General features: G+C 36.7%; 1 protein-coding gene across 1 annotated transcript in view; it reads right to left on the bottom strand.

The window, feature by feature from the left end:
• ANGPT1 (angiopoietin 1) overlaps nucleotides 1-16,078 on the bottom strand; it is a 154,644-nt gene that overhangs the window by 29,468 nt on the left and 109,098 nt on the right. The window contains exon 7 of the mRNA XM_010006472.1: nucleotides 2,791-2,957. Coding sequence (XP_010004774.1) covers nucleotides 2,791-2,957 — 167 coding nt within the window. The remainder of the gene's footprint in view (nucleotides 1-2,790; nucleotides 2,958-16,078) is intronic.

Below are 16,078 nucleotides of genomic sequence, written 5' to 3' on the forward strand. Positions count from 1 at the left end.
TACACAGAGGAACTTCAGTAAGGAGGCCACACAGACAGTATGAGTAGAGCTCATTTTGACCTTTAATTGGACTGTGGAGTAAGACAGGAACCAAAACTACAGTCATCAGTCTCAAGTTAAATCCCTTCTGACTTTGTGAAAAAGTGACTTGAACATGGATAGCAGAATTCATCCTTGTTACTCAACATTATACTTTTTGAGGCCTGTATGCCCTTTCTGATTTAATTTCTACACTTTTGAAATACATCTCTTGTTTTTCTTGTTCAGTTTTTACAATGTATCAGTTTTCACAAATGTTTCCTTGTTCAGAAAACATGGTTTACATAGCCAAAACTTCTTCTAATGAAAGTTCATTTACTTTCCTAAATATTTCCCTGTTCCTGTAGAGATTGTGGAGACCTAGACTGAATCAGAATGATTTTCCAGGTCTACTCTGCTGTTTAACAACATATTGAATATAATCTATTTAAGAAATATCCAAATGTCTGTGTTATCAGCCAAGGCAGAGAAGCAAATCCTGCACCCAAGTCTTAAAGGCTCTTTAATTGAGGCAAAGTTTATTACAAATGGCAAAGGACATATCAAAATTTGAATACAGTTTAAATCTTGGGCTAAGGCTTGCTCTTTGGTCTTCAAAGTTAAAGAAACATCACTATTCATGTCTGTATGGCTAAACCTTCTTCCCCAACAAACTAACATGGATATGCTCACAGTGTTTATTGGAAGAAGTCCCTGCTCCACAGGAACCCATAGTGGTGTTCATGAATTGCCTGGTAAAGTGCTGCTTGGATCAGGCTAAAAGTGTGCCAGGAAAAGGGCAATCGCTTAAACATACATATGCAATTGTACATAATTTCTTAATCCCATGCCCTGGTCCCAACTGGCAGTTAGAACCTGAGGTGGTCTCAAGCCACAGCCCCCAGAGTTCCCAGACTGTTGGAGGGACAACAGTGCAGACCTTCCCCAAAACTCCTTGCCTCTTCTACTCTGGGCATGATACATGGACATACAATAGGCAGAAATCCCTTAGGCATTTCCAAATTGCTCTACTGTCTTCCTACAAATACAGTCTAGCATTTTGAAACAAAACAAGAAATTACATTGTTATTTCTCCATGAATGACCACAGATGAGTCCTGGAAAGAAATCTTCCCTTAAACAAGCTTTAACATGAGGTACATTCAATACCCTTCCAGTTTCTCAAGAATATTTTTTCCCCCTGTTCATTACAGAATAAATGTGAGAAAACAAGCGAGGTTTTTGTTAGCACTTTCAGGCACCTTAATTCACCCTCTGAGTAATACTCCTGGCTTCATCTCTGATTTTCATCATAATTTCAAGAGCTATGTGCAACTCTCACATTTGTCTCACTTGACAACAATTTCTCCCATCTTTCCCTTAAATTTTTAAACATCTTCCTCTATTTAAGGCCCTGCATTATCTACTATTGCATTGCTAGGTAGACTTTTTGTATAAGTACTTCTAACCTCCTTTCTGAGAAATTTCCTTTACTTGTATTTACTCTTCACCTAAGGGTGCCTCAGAATGGGTGTTCCACCTTCCTGACTCTGGGGAAACAGCATGCCATGGCCAGTGTCAAGCATGGCATTGCTAGAGGCTATGGAGGACAGACTTATCCTTTGTGTGCCATGGGATAGTCCTGGCTTTATGCAGGAGCTAAACTCATCCAGGCTGCTTCTAAAAGTAGCATTTGCCCTTTTACACTATTCAGTATTCACAAACCCCAGAGGATGGGGCACTACTTTTGACCCATCTGGGCTGAATTCTTTCAGGAGAAATAGCAAATTTCTGTCACTTGCATTTCTCTGGAGGCCTAGTGAAGAGACAGGCAATCAGCATTTCTGAGAATCAAGTTGTTTTAATTTAAAAATCTGAATACCAACCTGATTTCACATGCTATGATATGAATGTTTGGTTTTACAATACATTTATTTCTCTACTAAGTTTTATGCTTACTAGATGTGCTGTAATAAAGAATTTGGGATATTTTTCTGTGTTTCATTTTCTTTTTCAGGCATAATTAACAATTATTACTAAAAAACCAAAATTAAACCACATCGGTCATCCATATCACTTGTGTCTCCAAGGTTGTTTTTTTGTTTATTTTTTGTTTTGTTTTGTTTTGTTTTTAATAAACAGATCTAAGCTTCCTACTTTTTTATACTAAAAAAAAAATGAGAAAAATATTATTACAAAAAAAAAATAATATAATGTCTTTTTTAAATTATAAGAAATCGCATGCTGGTAATTATGATGATGAATCAACGCTATCCAGTACTTGACACTTTGTTTTGTGTTTTCTCTCCTCACAATAAGATCCAGTATTCTGTAGTTTCTTGTAATTTCCACTGAATACTTAATTTGGAAATACCAAGTGTTTTAACAGCATTTTTGGTCTTTTCTTCCCATGACCACTATTTCAGCTTTATGTGTCTGAAGCAGAAATCCTTCTGGTTGTAATGAAGAATAAATATAATTTTTGTGTTCAATCACTTTTGAGTTCTGATGGTCTCAGGTATGCCAAAATTTATAATTTTTTTCAGAAGTTCTACAAGCCAGTATGATTAATTAAGAGATCATCCCTTGTTATCAGATATGATAGCTTTACGCTAACCTTTAATCACTGAGAAATCATATTTCTATTTTATTTTTACATTCAATTTTTTTGGAAAATCAATATCGTATTATCATCCTTTCTCATATTTAACAAGTGAATAATTAACAATATTTACCACTCAGCAGAGTCAAAAGAATTTCAATACATTCTTACCTGTAATTCTGCTTTTCATTTCCTATGTGAAATCTGTCATACTGTGAATATGCCTGGTTTCCTTCCCAGTCCATTAACTCAATTCTTAGAGAATATTGCCTCTGACTTGTTATTGCAAAGATAAATTCATTTCCCAGCCAATGTTCACCTGATGGGCTACCAAAACCCTAGAAAAAAGTTGGCAAAATATCTAGTTGTAATTACTGAAATTGGTAAAATCTTTATACAATAATAAAACCATAATTATATTTCATCTATATATTCTAATTACTGGTCATAGTTTTCTGTGCTTCATTTTGACTATCTCTAAAATGAGTCTACTAATACGTACCATGTAGGAGTATCCTGCAGTTGAACTGATATTTGAAAGGGCAGTCGAGGTTATCAGTTGAAAATCACTTTACAGTTACAATATATTAGTAGCATTACACTGTATTTATACATTATAATGGACATAGTCATATTCTATTACACAACAGATATAGAGTTAATCCTAGTTATCATTAAGAAAATGAAGTAAAACCAGAATTCTGCTATACACTATAAAAGGTTGAAAATAGTTTAAATTAGCATAGATTATACAGTGAATTCAAGTTAGCTGTGCATGATAGCTCATGTTTTAATGTCTGAAGAAGAATGGAACATTGCCTTGCTATTGAGTGTCTGGCATGACTGAAGAAGGGAGGTTTTTAGTTCTTCTCTATGAATATGACTCTATATGACCTACTGGACTCACAGGTCTGTGAGTGATTCTCAGTTGTAACATTTATTTATTTCATTCCTCATCCACTAAAACTCAATGGCTCAGACTTTGGCTACTATAACGCTATTTTTTCTCACTCTGCTGAGTTGAAATATAATATCTATATACGTTTTGATGCTTTAAAATCTTTAGGCTGAGGAGGTAGGTGTGTTCCTTTAAAGTATTCAAAGCACAGGAGAGGGTACTGTAGATTCATTTTCTAAGAATGAAAAATAAAAAATGAACAGCAGTAGAATATTTCAAGCATCTAACTCTCTTCACATTTCATATACTAAGGTGAGCTTATCTCCAGTTAAGCAAACTACACAGTCTTGGAAAAATAAGAAAAGAAAAAGTATAAGCACTTTTCAGATTTTTTTCTCATATCTATCTCTTTGTGCATCTTCCAGGTTTTAAAGATATTAAATTTTAGTGATTATTTTACTAAATTAAATTTAAGGTTTTGTTTAATTAATTTCATTGAACATATATTAAAATTATTTTTTGTTAAAAGTTATAAGTTCATACCTGAGAACTCTTAGCTCCTTTTTTGTTCCATTTAAACAATAAAACTAATTTTGAAACCATCATATTTACTTGTGCAGAACTATTTCAACATGATTATGCTTAGACATATTTCTTAATCTAGGAACCAGAAAACAGGAACTGGAAATCTCCTGATCTGTGTATAGTGATGTGCTGGGAGTGTCAGAAGACGCTTGTGAAAACTTCCTGATCAAGTTAAATGAAAGATTGGATTATTTTCTTGCCTGTGAAAAAATTCACTTTCTGTTACTAAGCTGAGACTGCCAGATATAGGAAAGAAGCAAGCAAGCAAGCAAGCAAGCAAGAATAGATTAGGCTGTATCCAATCACAAATATTTTCCTTCGTCATTCATTATTAGAAATTACTTTCCCTCTGCACTCCCCATCACAGTATATAAGAGGTAACATTTCCTCTCAGTTTCATATAATTAATTAAACCACATGATCTGCTCTTGATTGAATAAGTGTATTTTCAAGAAGAAGTGTGAACATTTCCAGAAAGCACATATTTTTTAAAGTGGGTAAAGTTAAGAGACTTCCTTGAGACTAGAAACTTAGGTAATGGGAAATGTATCTGAGATGCATGGGGAAGAAATCGATCTTCCCTATATGACTTTTCAGTCAGTCGAATGTGGATGGAAACACTGAAAGTACATCCTTCTCTTCTGATTTTCATCGCCTTGCTCTGGTTCCAGCCTTGACTAGTTGAGTCTATTGAGAATGAAATCCTACCTCCCCAGAGGACATGTGGCAGCTGAGTGAAGCTGTAGCACAGCTTATACTTAGCTCAGGCAGTGCATAGATATACCAGCTGCAGACTTCTAAAGGAACTTAATTTAAAATAATAAAAACATTAAAAGTTTATTATTGGATCAAAGGAATATATAGCAGAGGGATTTTTTTTGTTGTTGTTGCTCCTACCAGGAAGTACATTATGAAGTCTCTACTCAGGAGTCATTTTTGTTGTAACTCGCCTACCTGAGAAAGTATTTGGTGCTCACTGCTATCAGAGGCTGAGAAGACATGCTGCATTTGCCTACACTGAGCTACACTGGTGCACATTTTGAATAAGCATATCTGCTTTTTCAGTGGAGACCATCCAGTGAAACCAATGGTCAAAGAGTTTAGTCTAAGAATTGAAAATCAGTAGTCTGTGGTGAGTGTCAGAGAAGATTTAAACTGAAATACAGATTAGTTTTCCTTTCCTGTACTTTATTTCATTGTATCCTTTCATTACATCCAGGACAAACCTCTTTCTCAAGTAGATTATTTTTTACCTGAGTTTCTGTAAGTACTGGCTGTAGCTAATATTGCTGATATCGCACTTTGACAACATCAGTCTTGCAGTGTGAGCTCTTGTTCTTCTAGCTTTCCCAAGATGATACTTCTGTATCTGTCACCTACCTCTTTGACCACATTCACCTATGTATTTGGCTTCATATGAATTTCCTAAAATATAAAAGTTTGTTCCTTACCTGCATAAGCCCTGTTGTCAGCCAACACATGCTTTTATAGTTTTCAGTGTTTTCTCTCTGTTCCTTGGACCCTTTCCTTCTCCTTTCCTTGTCTGTCACACATGATCTCTCCTATTCTAGCAGCTTTGGCAGTGTCATACCTGAGCAATCAGTGGTTTGTCTCTGACATCCTCTTTCACCAGTGGTCATTGTCTCTTGTGTCAGAGGAAGGGAAAATATGTTCTGTGGTGACTACCAAACAGGCAGTTTGTGTCCTTAAAATCCAGAAGGCAGAAGTGGGAGCATAGGTGTTTTTACACCAGCCAAAGTATGTTTATTTGCAGTCTACACAGGTTCTTATTCACAGAATATTATTATTATTATTATTATTATGTCTCCCTTTAAAATTTTCAATAAATCCTTTCTCTCTTTTTCCCAGTGCTGGCAAGCTAAGGGGACTCCCCTTTGAACTGTGGCTCTATTGAATTATATTTGTCTTATCTTATTTAGATTACAGCCTATCCAGGATGTAATACATGTGTTTTTTTTAACATTATATGTTCCCATATGTGTTCTATATAAACTCCAGACACCATATATAATTATTCTGAAATAATAATTTTTCTTCTTCGCATTTACACGTCCTTCTCCCTTTTCACATGTGTTATTACACTAAGATGAAAACCTATCACTAAGTGGTTTGCTCTCCTGACCAGAGGAAATGAAGTTGTAGCAAAGGGGAACAGAAGGCATATAAAAAGGAATATAAAAAATGATGAGGAAAGCCACCACATTAGTTACGAAAAACTGAATCCTATTATAAGGAGCTACAACAGTGAAACTGAGATTAGAAACGCCTGAACTATGAAAGATCCTTTTTATTAATTTTTTCCTTGTCAGGAGCAACTTTTAAAACAAATTCCTTGCTCTTATGAAAATAAAACCAAGGAATTAAGTGGAATATAAAACATATATTTGTAGCAAGGAATGTTACTAAGGAGAAGTAGTATATTTTATTAAACACTTAATATGGTTGGAAAAAGAAATAAACAAACAAGCACTCAAAGCTTTCATAGATCTAAACCAGAGAGGAGCAGTAATACATTTCTGTTAAGTACAGAGTTGGGAACAATTTCTTCAAGTTTAATTTTATTATGCCAAACTCAAGTGTTTCAAGCCTGTATTTCATCTGCAGTTTACTGCCTCTATTTCAGACCTGAAGAGTCTTGCATGCTTGCTGTTTATTCCAGATACTTTGGCTGACTTAATAACCACACAGCTTTTCTTGTTTATATCTTACTTACACTGTCACTACCACAAGAACATTTGATAAGATATGCAAGCTTTTGAATACAGAAGAGAATGATACGTTATTAGCCAATGAAACCCTGAAAAGCCTGATTTACCTTTTCATTTCCATTCCCAATGCTGAGGCTGGCAAAGAAAATTATTACAACAGGCTTTTTAAAATTTGCTTTCAAGATCTTCAACCTTCAAAGCACATGTCAGGGTTTTAATCTTCAAACACAGTATCAATTTTTTCTTCTTCATCCAGAAAACTTAAGGAAACAAAATTGTATAATTGCTATGCCCACCTGTCCATTATTTTTGAAGGTTTTCAAGGTGGGGATACAAATCATACAACTAAGTTAAACTAAGTTAGACAAAGTTTCAGGGGAATTGGTGTCTGGGATGAGTTGCTGCAGGGAGAAATGCTGAAGCAGAAGCTCATCAGCTGCCTATTCCAATTGCCTATCAGCAGGAGCAGACAAGCCAGCTAAGCTCAGAGACTGAGCATGTAAGGCCACAGGGGACCTTTAGACATCTGGGAGACATTTGAGGAACATAAAAGTGGAAATCAAGCTATTGCCACAGATAATCTTAAAAAATAATAGGGTTTTCAGGAGAGTATTTGTAACAAGAGTGGGACTCACATGTGGGGGACAGGAAAAAATCCACAAAAAAGCAAACATCATTAATTTTGCTGTTCATGAAACAATTCAGCCACTGACCAGTCGTGAAAGTTCAGTGATGAAATCCACACATTTTAGTCAACAGAACACTTATGTTTATACACTGCTCAAATCTGTGGGAACCCAAGTGATAAGATGTCTTCAGCCTTGTCTTAGACCACACTTGTCATCTTCTATGGACAGGGAGTTTGGTTTCAAGAATGTTTTAAGGCAGGGTTAGATATGAGAAGCTGACACTAGGATTCACCTATGCCAGACCTATAGTTGTCATTAAATGCATCTGTTTCCCAGTAAATATACTCTGTCAACACATTCATTGTTCTTTGCATTCATATTGCTATAGCAAATACTTCCAGAATTCTTTGTGTTAACATTTTGCACTTAAGCTCAAGAAAGTACATGAGGTGATCCAAGTCATCCTCAGCTATCAATCTACTAGGAAAAGGAACATCTGTATTTCATGAATGTGTCTGTATTTAACTACATTTTAAGTCCATCTGAAACCCCAGGGGCAGTAAGCACTGTTCCAAAATTGCATTTTAAATTACCAAGAGAAACTATTTTGTCATTAGCTTTTAATATTTTTTCCATTATGTTTCCAAATAGAGGAATTAGTTTTTTAAACTTTACATTTTATTCCAAAAATACTCATTTTTCTTTTCTCTTGAAAACTGCAAAACATTTTGGCATGACTGGAAAATCAGAGGCATTAAGTTCCTGAAAGAATGCTTAAGGTAATAGGGAAAAGTAAGTTTTCAGAGTTCTCTTACATTTTCCTCATTAACACACTCTATGGAAGTTAGGAAAATATAGCAGGGAAGTATGCTTACATTATCATAATATGCTTTCTTAACTGTCTACTACTACTCACAGACAGGATAAAAAAATCTTTGCTCTGACCTAGCATAGAGTACTTTAATAATTCATTTTATTTTTCACAAGTGGAAAACTTATATTTTTGCTGCTGAAAATTACATTAAGATCATATTTTGACAAAATTTGATCTGAAATAAGTCAGTTAAAAGACATGAAAATCACATGCCATTAGTAAAATAGGCTTTTTATCAAGGTAATAATGTGATGTTTTGTACTACATTTAGAATAGATTATTCTGTTAGACATGATAACACTTGTTTTCAGAGGAAAGAAATGATACAATATTGAACTGACTGACAGCTTTAATCTCAGTTATGTACTAGGATGAAGCAAAGGAGTTTTCTTGTTCTTTATGCCTGTAACTGTATAAAAAATTTTGCAAATTCTGACTTAGTGTCCAACTGTTATGGAAAAAAAAAATAGTAAATATTAATTTGTTGTTCTTTTGTATGCATTGAAGTACTTAGAACCAGGAAGCACAGACAAAAGAACATGATTTTATAATATTTACTCTAGATGACATCCAGATTCTACATCACCTCATTTCCAATTGCATGGTGATTAACAAAGTTAAAACTACTAAAGCAGTCATGAGTACAAAGAAACAGAATTCAATACTGGTTTTAAAAAAGACCTTAAAATTTACAAAGTTGATACTTATTAAAAAATAATAAGTAGGGTGCAAAAGAGTTTTATTAGCTTTGGCAAAATCTGTGGGGATATTCTGCTTGAATCATGTTACTCCAAGTTCATTAAACAATTATCTCTCTTACTTTATTTATTTTGTCTGATAATGCTCTTAGGAAGCTTTGACTTTTTATAGACAAAACAAAATTGAAACCAGACACAGTCAATATATCCTATGGGTTCATCTCCTGTCACTGAATTTACTGAATAAAGCAGATAATAATTCAGTGTTGTAGAGCTGCAGTGTCTTCCCAGAAGCCATAAAGAATATTCAGCTCCTTTTGCCTTAGCTGAGAATGTGGAAGGGACTTTGTTTAAGATGATAATTTCTAAAAAGGTCAGTATAGTTTTCCACTTCCATTGTGTGGAATTATTGATTATATCATTTAAAGAAAACTGTGGTCTGTAGAAATTACTTCAATTTCTTCAGAAGAAAAAAGGTGTTACATAATGTTAATTTATGAGAAAATAATGCTATATATTAAAAATTATTTCTATGAAATAGTAACAAATATTTGGTGGTAAGTTTAAATAATATGTTTAGATTGAAGCTAGAGGTACCTTCTCAAAATAACAAAACAAAACCTGAGTTATTGTCAGTTCAAATAAAGAACTAAATATCTGTATAATAATTCCAAGTTTGAAAAGTATGTCTCAAGATCTTTTTCATATCCTGCAGCAAGTCAGGCTGTTGCACTTCATTTTAGACTAAGTATATTAGAGGAGATATAGAAGTTAGGTTCACTTTTTTTTTTTTTTCTTTTTCCTTCTCAAACGCACACTGCATCTGTAGTAGAAGACTTGATGATGATGAAGAATCCCAGCAACAGAGTCCAGGCAAACCTCACAGAAATGTCACCTCTGGCTAGACAATGGGCCCCAAACAGCTCAGCTTCCTACAGTGTACAGCAATCATTGCATCTTCCTCAGGCCTGGATTTCAATTTAACTTCCTTACTGTTTAACTAAAGACAGAACAGTTTTCCCTACTGAGACAAGTTATGTTGAGTTTTCCTCCCAAATCTCCTCCTGCACTCTAGAACAAGTGAACCCAGGGAATATACAGACACTTTCTGTGGCTTATAGTAAGTGCACCCCAGGGAGATTGATATGTTTTAAAGTAAACTGATTTTTTGTATTAATAGAAGCATAGAATAATTTTTTTTTAAAAAAAAAAGATCATTAAGCTCATCAAGTCCAACCATTAACCTAGCACTGCCAAGTCCACCACTAAACCATGTCCCTAAGCACAACATCTACATGCCTTTAAAATGCCTCCAGGGATGGTACTCAACCAGTGCCCACGGCAGCCTGTTCCAGTACCTGACAACCCTTTCAGTAAAGAAATTTTTCCTAACATCCAACTTAAACTTCCCATGGCAAAACTCAAGCCCATTTCTGCTTATTTTATCACTTGTTGCTTGGGAGAAGAGACCAACACCCACTTTGCTACAACCTCCTTTTTGGTTGTTGTAGAGAGGAAGAAGGCGTCCCGTCAGCCTCCTTTTCTCCAGGCTAAACAATCCTACACCCCTCAGACACTCTTCATAAGACTTGTGTTCTAGACCCTTTGTTAGCTTCATTGCTTTTCTCTGGATGCAGTCTGGCACCTCATCGTTCTTCTTCCTAGAATCATAGTATGGTTAAGGTTGGAAGGGACCTTAAATATCATCAGGTTCCAACCTCCCTGCTATGAGCACAGACACCTCTCACTCTACCAGGTTGCACAAAGTCCCGTCCAATCTGGCCTTAAACACCACCAGGGAGGGGGCTTCCACAATCTTGCTGGGTAAACTATGTCAGCACTTTACTACCCTCATGGTGAAGAATTTCTTCCTGATGTTTAACCATAAATCTCCCCTCTTTCAGTATAAAACCATTACACCTTGTCCTATCACTACTCTCTCTGGTGAAAAGCCCCTCTCCAGCTTTCCTGTAGGCCCCTTTCAAGTACTGGAAGGTGCTATAAGGTTTCCCCAGAGCCTTCTCTTCTCCAGGCTGAGCTGTCCCAACTCCCTCAGCCTGTCGTCATAGCAGAGGTGCTCCAGGCCTTTGATCATCTTGGTGACCCTTCTCTGTACCCTCTCCATCTGCTCCATGTCTTTCCTATGATGAGGGCTCCAGGGCTATGAGCAGTACTCCAGGTAGGGTCTCACCAGAGCAGAGTAGAGGGGCAGAATCACCTCCCTGGCCCTGCTGGCCACACTTCTTTGGATGCAGCCCAGGACACAATTGGCTCTCTGGGCTGCGAGCACACACTGGTGGCTCATGTCAACCTTTTAATCTACTGCCACCCCCAAGTCTTTCTCCTCAGGACTGCTCTCCAGTCATTCTCCCCCCAACCTGTATTTATGTGTGGGGTTGCGCCAACCCAGGTGCAGGACCCTGCACTTGGCCTTGTTGGACTTCATGAGGTTGGCATTGGCCCACCCTTCCAGCCTGTCAAGGTCCCTCTGGATGGTAGTGAGGGACCCAAAACTGAACATAGTACTCAAGGTGTGACCTCACCAGTGCTGAGTTCAGGGAGACAATCACTTCCTTAGTCCTGCTGGCCATGCTGTTTCTTATACAAGCCAGGATGTTGCTGGCTTTCTTGGCCACCTGGGCATACTGTTGCCCATGTTCAGCCAGCCGTTGACCATCACCACTGGGTCCTTTTCCTCTGGGCAGCTTTCCAGGCACCCTTCCCCAAGCCTCTAGTGTTGCACGGGGTTGTTGAGACCCAAGTGCAGGACCCAACATTTGGCCATGTTGAATCTCATACCATTTGCCTTGATCCATTGATCCAGACAGTCCAGCACCCTCTATAGTGGTTTGGTGAGCATTTCTACCAGCTCCCTTTGTACCCCCTTTTTGGTGGATCCCATCCAGCCCCATTCTAAGAAAGATGAATTGGGAGCTTAAGGGAACTTTCAGTTTTATTCTTTGACAAGAAGTAAGTTGCATAATTTAGGGTTAAAATTCAAAATCTAAAAAAATCCTTACTTTTGTTTCACCTCAGACAAAAAGGAAGACCTTTTGGAGGCAGGACTTAATTCTCTTTTCTTTTCAGAAGACATCAATTCATCCCAAATAGCAAAGATGCACATGATTAAGAGCATAGATGCCACAGGAAAGATCAACAGTCAAACCATCTGTACATGAGTTTGAGCCAGGACTTTGAATCTCAGCTCCACAAACCATTTAAATATCCCAAGCATCAGATTTATAGGTTGCTCTTTTCTCCCTTTCTTGGGCCCAGCTGCCACACTAAATAGCTGAACAAGAATAGATGACTGACATCAGAGCCAAAAAGTTACAGTGCCAATTTGAAACAAGTCCCAAAGTGACAGGCTGCTCCAGTGAGTCCCAAATGGAAGAGATCAGGCAGGAGATGCAACTCCCTGAAGAAAACTGTTCCATGATGACAGCACACAACTGTCATTTGGGAGGAACTCTGCTACAATTTTACTGAATTTTCAAATCGGTAATTAAAAAAAGACACAACAAAAAAAAACCAATAAAAATCTCACCTGGTTAATATAAAACAGAATTTCCGTACTTCAGCTAGAAAGTTTTTTTAAATAACATTATAGTTTGTCATGGTGTTCTGCTACAGGTTGTTAGCATAATTTAGCTGAATTGTGATACAATTCCATAAAATTTATGAAGTTATTCATGTAAGGAACACCTTACATGGATATATTGACAGCCTTTGGAAGACCGTATGAGTCTTATCAGTGTACATTAATGCTGCTAAATTGTAGCACTGGTGTCAGAGTAGGTATAAGTATATAGCCATGTCTCAGCAGGTTTGAAATGGATGTTATCCTGTAACACTTGCACAGGAAAGACTGGGCTGATTGCAACACATTTAAAACACAACTGCGCTCCAACACAAAACTGTTTTTAATTTTACATCCAAAAATACTCCCCAAAATAAAGAAGATGCTTACTCGTGTGATAACATCTTCTCTGATGCCCGACCTAGTGATCCAAAGCCCTCTGAAACTGTTTCGTTCTTGCCCCCCTTAGATCATACTGTTGAAATACACACTGTAGATTAAGCCTTGGTCAGGACCAGAATAGTTTCATGAGCATGTTTCCATAAAACTGAATGTGGTCTCTCACTACTTTGATATCATGTCTATCTCTACTGAACATGCTGGATTTAGACCTCAGGAGAAGCACAGAACATGCCAGCTCTTTTCAGAACACTGATGAAAGAGAAAGTTATCTGAGTAACAGTTGCAGTTAGAAGTTACTTTTTATTAAACTAGCGTGACATGTCATTCTTTATCACAGAAGGGTGGGTCTCCCTGAAAGGCGTTACTCACACAATATCTTAATAAACATTCCAGTCACCAAAAATCACTTCCTTATATCCAAACTACTTGGTAAACATTTGAAAGAAACAAATGACTTCCATATCATCTATTCCAGTCCCTAAAGTAAATTATTTTTTTCAGATGTAAGCAACTTACGACTTTGAAGTATAGTATCATAAGAAATGTATTTGTGAGTATATGTTACAAAATCATTCATGTTGTAAGTGGGCCTTTTTTATCCCCTTGTACTCATAACTCACTCTCAGAAGCTTACTCATGTAACATAATAATTCAACACCACCACCGCTCCCAACCCATCTTGTTTGTTTACTGTACAGAAGCAACATGCCCTTAATCTTTAACAAGGACATGCATTCCCTAGTTGCTGCCTTTCTCAAAGGTCCATCCTGTCTTGAAATTCTATATTCTTCTAAGAAGGAGCATGCTGATAATGCAAGGCACTTTATAAAATTTGTCACACTACCGGCAGGGAAAGAACGTAAAGCTGTTTCTGCAGAAGGAATTATGGGATATCACAGTATAGCACAGAGTTGAACAGGATCACAGAATTGTCAGAATTGGAAGGGAATTCTAGAGATTATTTAGTCCAATTCCCCTGCTAGGATCCCCTAGAGCACATTACTCAAGACTGCATCCAGTTGGGTCTTGAATATCTCCAGAGAACAGGAATCTACAACCTCTCTGGGCAGCCTGTTCCAAAGCTCTGTCACCCTCAATGCAAGTAAGTTTTTTTTCATCTTTAAATGGAACTTCCTACATTTGAGCTTGTGCGTGGTGGCCATTGTCCTGTCACTGGAAAGTACTGAAAAGAATCTGGTTCCAATCTCTTCAGGTATGTACAGGCATTGATAAGGTCTCCCCTCAGCCTTCTCTTCTCTAGGCTACAGAGTCCCAGCTATCTCAAGCTTTCCTCGTAAGAGAGACGCTCCAGTCCCCCAGTCGTCTTTGTTTCCCTCTCTTTGTTTCCATCTTTGTTTGGACTCTCTCTACTAGTTCTCTAGTAGTTACCTGTCTCTCTTGAGAGTTCAGAAGGTATTGTGAATGCAAGAAGTATGAAGATTTTGTAGCCATAACAATGTATAACATAGCTTAACTACTTTGAATCCAGAAAAAAAAAACAAAAAACTAAAGTTAGTTCAGAATAGCTAGCTTCAACAAAACGAAGAATTATGGAATATATTGTTACAATTCAAATTCTGAGCCTTTTTTTTTTTTTTGTCAAGAACATTCTCCTCAGGCAAGCCATACAGCTTATGTAATTTTTTATTAAAAAATATATATCTGAAGTTGTTCTACTAAAATATTAGAGACGCTCCAGTCCCCCAGTCGTCTTTGTTTCCCTCTCTTTGTTTCCATCTTTGTTTGGACTCTCTCTACTAGTTCTCTAGTAGTTACCTGTCTCTCTTGAGAGTTCAGAAGGTATTGTGAATGCAAGAAGTATGAAGATTTTGTAGCCATAACAATGTATAACATAGCTTAACTACTTTGAATCCAGAAAAAAAAAACAAAACCTAAAGTTAGTTCAGAATAGCTAGCTTCAACAAAACGAAGAATTATGGAATATATTGTTACAATTCAAATTCTGAGCCTTTTTTTTTTTTTTGTCAAGAACATTCTCCTCAGGCAAGCCATACAGCTTATGTAATTTTTTATTAAAAAATATATATCTGAAGTTGTTCTACTAAAATATTGGAAGAAGAATCATGAAGACTACAAAAACAATTTTCAAAATGGGCCCCGTGTATTGCTTTTTAATGTCAGGATATCACTTGAAAAAGAAAGTGATGAACAATACAATAACTTGAGTTTCTACCTCTTTGCTCAGGTCATGTACAATATTAATTGTTGTGGCAACCTATTTTGAAAAAGAAAAAAAGTGCAAGTTAGTATTGCTAAACAGAGACAGGAAGGTAGGCAGAAAGTCTGATAACAAAACTGAAAACTGGACTGAAACTTTCACAAGAAAAATTAAAATAAGACTTAAAACAGATGAAGACCATAAACAGAATTAGGAAGCCACATTGTAAACCAGGAGCTGGACACTGCAAAGAAAAATGAAATGTAAGTTACATCTGGAAATTTTCAGAATAAACTGAAAAATGGTACTGGGAAATAAAATCTTAGTTGAAGCAGTAGCTCTTGTTATGAATAATTCAGGTAGATCTAGACACTCAAAGACAGAACTTTCAGTCTTTAGGACTTGCAAGTGACTCGTGAGGTGAAAACATGAGTTAACCAGCAACCTGATCACCACAAATAGAAGGTACTGCAGTAAATGGGTGGAATATATATCCAAACTAGATCTTACTCAAGAATAAAAGACATCATGGCTAAAGGAAATCAAACACTTACAGTCTGAAGAGGTGTTCAGTTGTAAGTAGAACATCTCATTTAGATAGGCAGAAGACAGATCACCAGACTTGTAAACTAGTTATAATTTACTGAGGCTCAGAGGAAAGCCAGATTATTCCATACAACTTAATGTAAATGCCCACTAGAGCTGCATCCAGAGTGCTTTCTCTTCCTGAGAAAGTTCTGGTAACCATTTCTATAGTCCAGCTCTCAGTGTGCTGCAGAATTTAAGCCATGGAACTGCATTAACTATCCTGCTTGGTCATCATATCATTGGCACCACAAATCTAGCCATTGATTTGACCCAACAGCTTTAAGGAGAGAAGAAAAT

This window comes from Chaetura pelagica, unplaced genomic scaffold (genome assembly GCF_000747805.2).
Source record: "Chaetura pelagica isolate M959 unplaced genomic scaffold, ChaPel_1.0 scaffold76, whole genome shotgun sequence".
NCBI classification, from domain to species: domain Eukaryota; kingdom Metazoa; phylum Chordata; class Aves; order Apodiformes; family Apodidae; genus Chaetura; species Chaetura pelagica.